This window comes from Phocoena phocoena, chromosome 1 (genome assembly GCF_963924675.1).
Source record: "Phocoena phocoena chromosome 1, mPhoPho1.1, whole genome shotgun sequence".
Lineage (NCBI taxonomy): Eukaryota > Metazoa > Chordata > Mammalia > Artiodactyla > Phocoenidae > Phocoena > Phocoena phocoena.
Window position 1 is genome coordinate 115,704,852 of NC_089219.1, and position 2,559 is coordinate 115,707,410.

General features: G+C 42.8%; 1 protein-coding gene across 1 annotated transcript; it reads left to right on the forward strand.

Annotated features, from left to right (window-relative positions):
• Nucleotides 1-1,215: 1,215 nt before the first annotated feature.
• Nucleotides 1,216-2,171, forward strand: LOC136131245 (olfactory receptor 10J1-like). Its single transcript, XM_065888042.1, is given in 2 exon segments — nucleotides 1,216-1,522; nucleotides 1,525-2,171. Coding segments are annotated over 2 exon segments (927 nt in total). The 5' UTR covers nucleotides 1,216-1,242.
• The last annotated feature ends 388 nt before the right edge of the window (nucleotides 2,172-2,559 follow it).

Sequence of the window (2,559 nt, forward strand, 5' to 3'; positions counted from 1 at the left end):
TTATTTCACAGTAGAGGTGCCATACCACCCATGGCTGGACCGCTGCCTAGTTTATGCCCAGAGGCCTCCCAAAAGATAAATGTCTTTAGCCACATATTTTAGTGTCAAATTATTTTTCCTATTGGGAAATATATTCTGTTGCAGCTTTACTCTTTTTTTTTAGCATTCTTCATGTAAATGATTAACAGCTGGTTGCCAACTTCTCTTAAATAATTTTTTATAAACTTGAAGGAGGTCTCCATGCCTGCTAACCTTCCTCACTGATGTGATTTACTTTATGCAAAAAGCCTTTTTCTGAATATGCATAAGAAAATCAAAATATAATTTAAATATACCTTACAGGAGCTTACTGTCTAAAGGGACCAAAATGTGAAATATTACATGAATTGGACTGAGAGCTATCCTTCAACAAAATGATATATCTTTATTGTAACTCTGTTCTTTATATTCAAGGTCTGCTCTTGCTTTAGATGAGGGACACCTGAATTTGCTGCATCTTCCCTGGTATAATTGTTTACCTCTGCAGAGTAGGTGTATGCCTACTCACAAAGTTGAGTAAGGCTGTAAATCTGCCTTCTAGTTTAGGGAAGATGAAGATGTAGCATAGTTTACAGTATACATGAGTGAGTGCTGTGAAGTGTCAGCCGACTTCCATCATTCAGACAGCAGTGGAGAGAGGATGGTGCTTGGTTAAGATTCACCTTCTCCTTCTTGAAAACAAGATGAACATTTCTGAGTCTGCTTTGCTTCTGCGTCTTAAAGGATGTGCGTGATTCATAGTTTTGAAATAAAAGAAGTCTCCAGTCGATCCCTAAACAAATTGTTTTCAAGCATCAAATGAAAATTTCAGAATACAATATGCATTGATGGAGGGGAAGACATGCATTAGTCTTTGAAGAATGGGGACGATTTAAATAAGAGCAGGAAAAGAGGAAGGGCATTCCAGGTGACAAGGAGGAAGAGTAGGTGAAGTGGGAATGTACATGGTTATACAGTGGGGGTGGGGGGAAGGAAAATTAGATGATTCTACTATGCATAGGAAATTGTAATAGATGGCCACAGAACAAGAATATTTTAAGCAAAGTTAAGTAAATCCAAAGATCAACTTCAGTCCACTGGGAAATGTATCCGCAGGTTTACAGCTGAGAATGAAGTTCAATCAATTTCAGAAATGTGATTAAACTGCTTTACTAAAATTATGCAACTTTTATTCTTCTACTTTTCCGATTTAGTGACCACCCAATGAAGAGGGAGAACCACACTCTCACCACTGAGTTTGTTTTGCAAGGTTTCTCCAGCTTCCACGAGCACCAGCTCACTCTTTTTGTGGTATTTCTTACACTGTACATCTTAACCCTAGCAGGTAATATAATCATTGTGGCCATTATCCGTATTGATCATCATCTCCACACCCCCATGTGCTTCTTCCTCAGCATGCTGTCCAATTCAGAGACTATATATACATTGGTCATTCTCCCAAGGATGCTATCCAGCCTCGTGGGTATAAGCCGGTCTATCTCACTGGCGGTTGTGCCATACAGATGTTCTTTTTTGTAACCTTTGGGATCACTAACTGCTTCCTGCTCACAGCAATGGGATATGACTGATATGTGGCTATCTGCAACCCCCTGAGATACACAGTCATGATGAACAAGAGGGTGTGCAACCAGCTGGTGTGGAGGGTCTGCAGCATTGGGCTGATTGTAGCTATGACACAGGTGACACCTGTATTTAGGTTACTTTTCTGTGCAACAAAGGTGGCCCACTTCTTCTGTGACATCCGACCTGTGATGAAGCTATCCTGCATTGACACGACTGTCAATGAGATTCTGACTTTGATCATCAGTGTTTTGGTGCTCGTTGTGCCTATGAGTCTGCTCTTCATCTCTTAAATCCGCATTCTCTCTACAATCCTCAAGATCGCCTCAGCCGAGGGCAGGAAGAAGGCCTTTGCTACCTGCGCCTCCCACCTCACTGTGGTCATGGTCCACTATGGCTGTGCCTCCATTGCCTACCCCAAGCCCAAGTCAGAGAACACCAAGGATCAGGGTCAGCTAATCTCAGTGACCTCCACTGTGATCACCTCCCTGCTGAACCCTGTGGTGTACACCCCAAGGAACAGAGAGGTCAAGGATGCTCTGCTCTGGGCCATCGGAAGGAAGCTTTCCTGACAATTTGGGAACTGTTCTTCTGAGGCTCTTAGCACCCATTCTAAGCAGAACTATGAGGAGAAGAGCCCCATGTACTTGGCTCCCAGAGACCTGGCCCATAAGGAGGAGGAGAAGAGAGGAACAGAAACAGCATCTAACCGGGAGTCTGAAAGCTTTAAATATAGCCCCTGGACAAAGTGCTGGCCCCATTTTTGTGGATAGTTAGATAAACGAGGACAGTATATGCCTGAAGAAGAGGTAGAGGAGTAATGTGGACCAAGGATTTTTCATTGGCCTTTTGGTTTTCTTGTGGCTCTCCACTTAATGAAGACAACAGGGAGTCCCTTAGAAAAAACAGAATCCAGGACACACATTCTTCCCTATAATCCCTTCCTTCCTACTTAAGAGC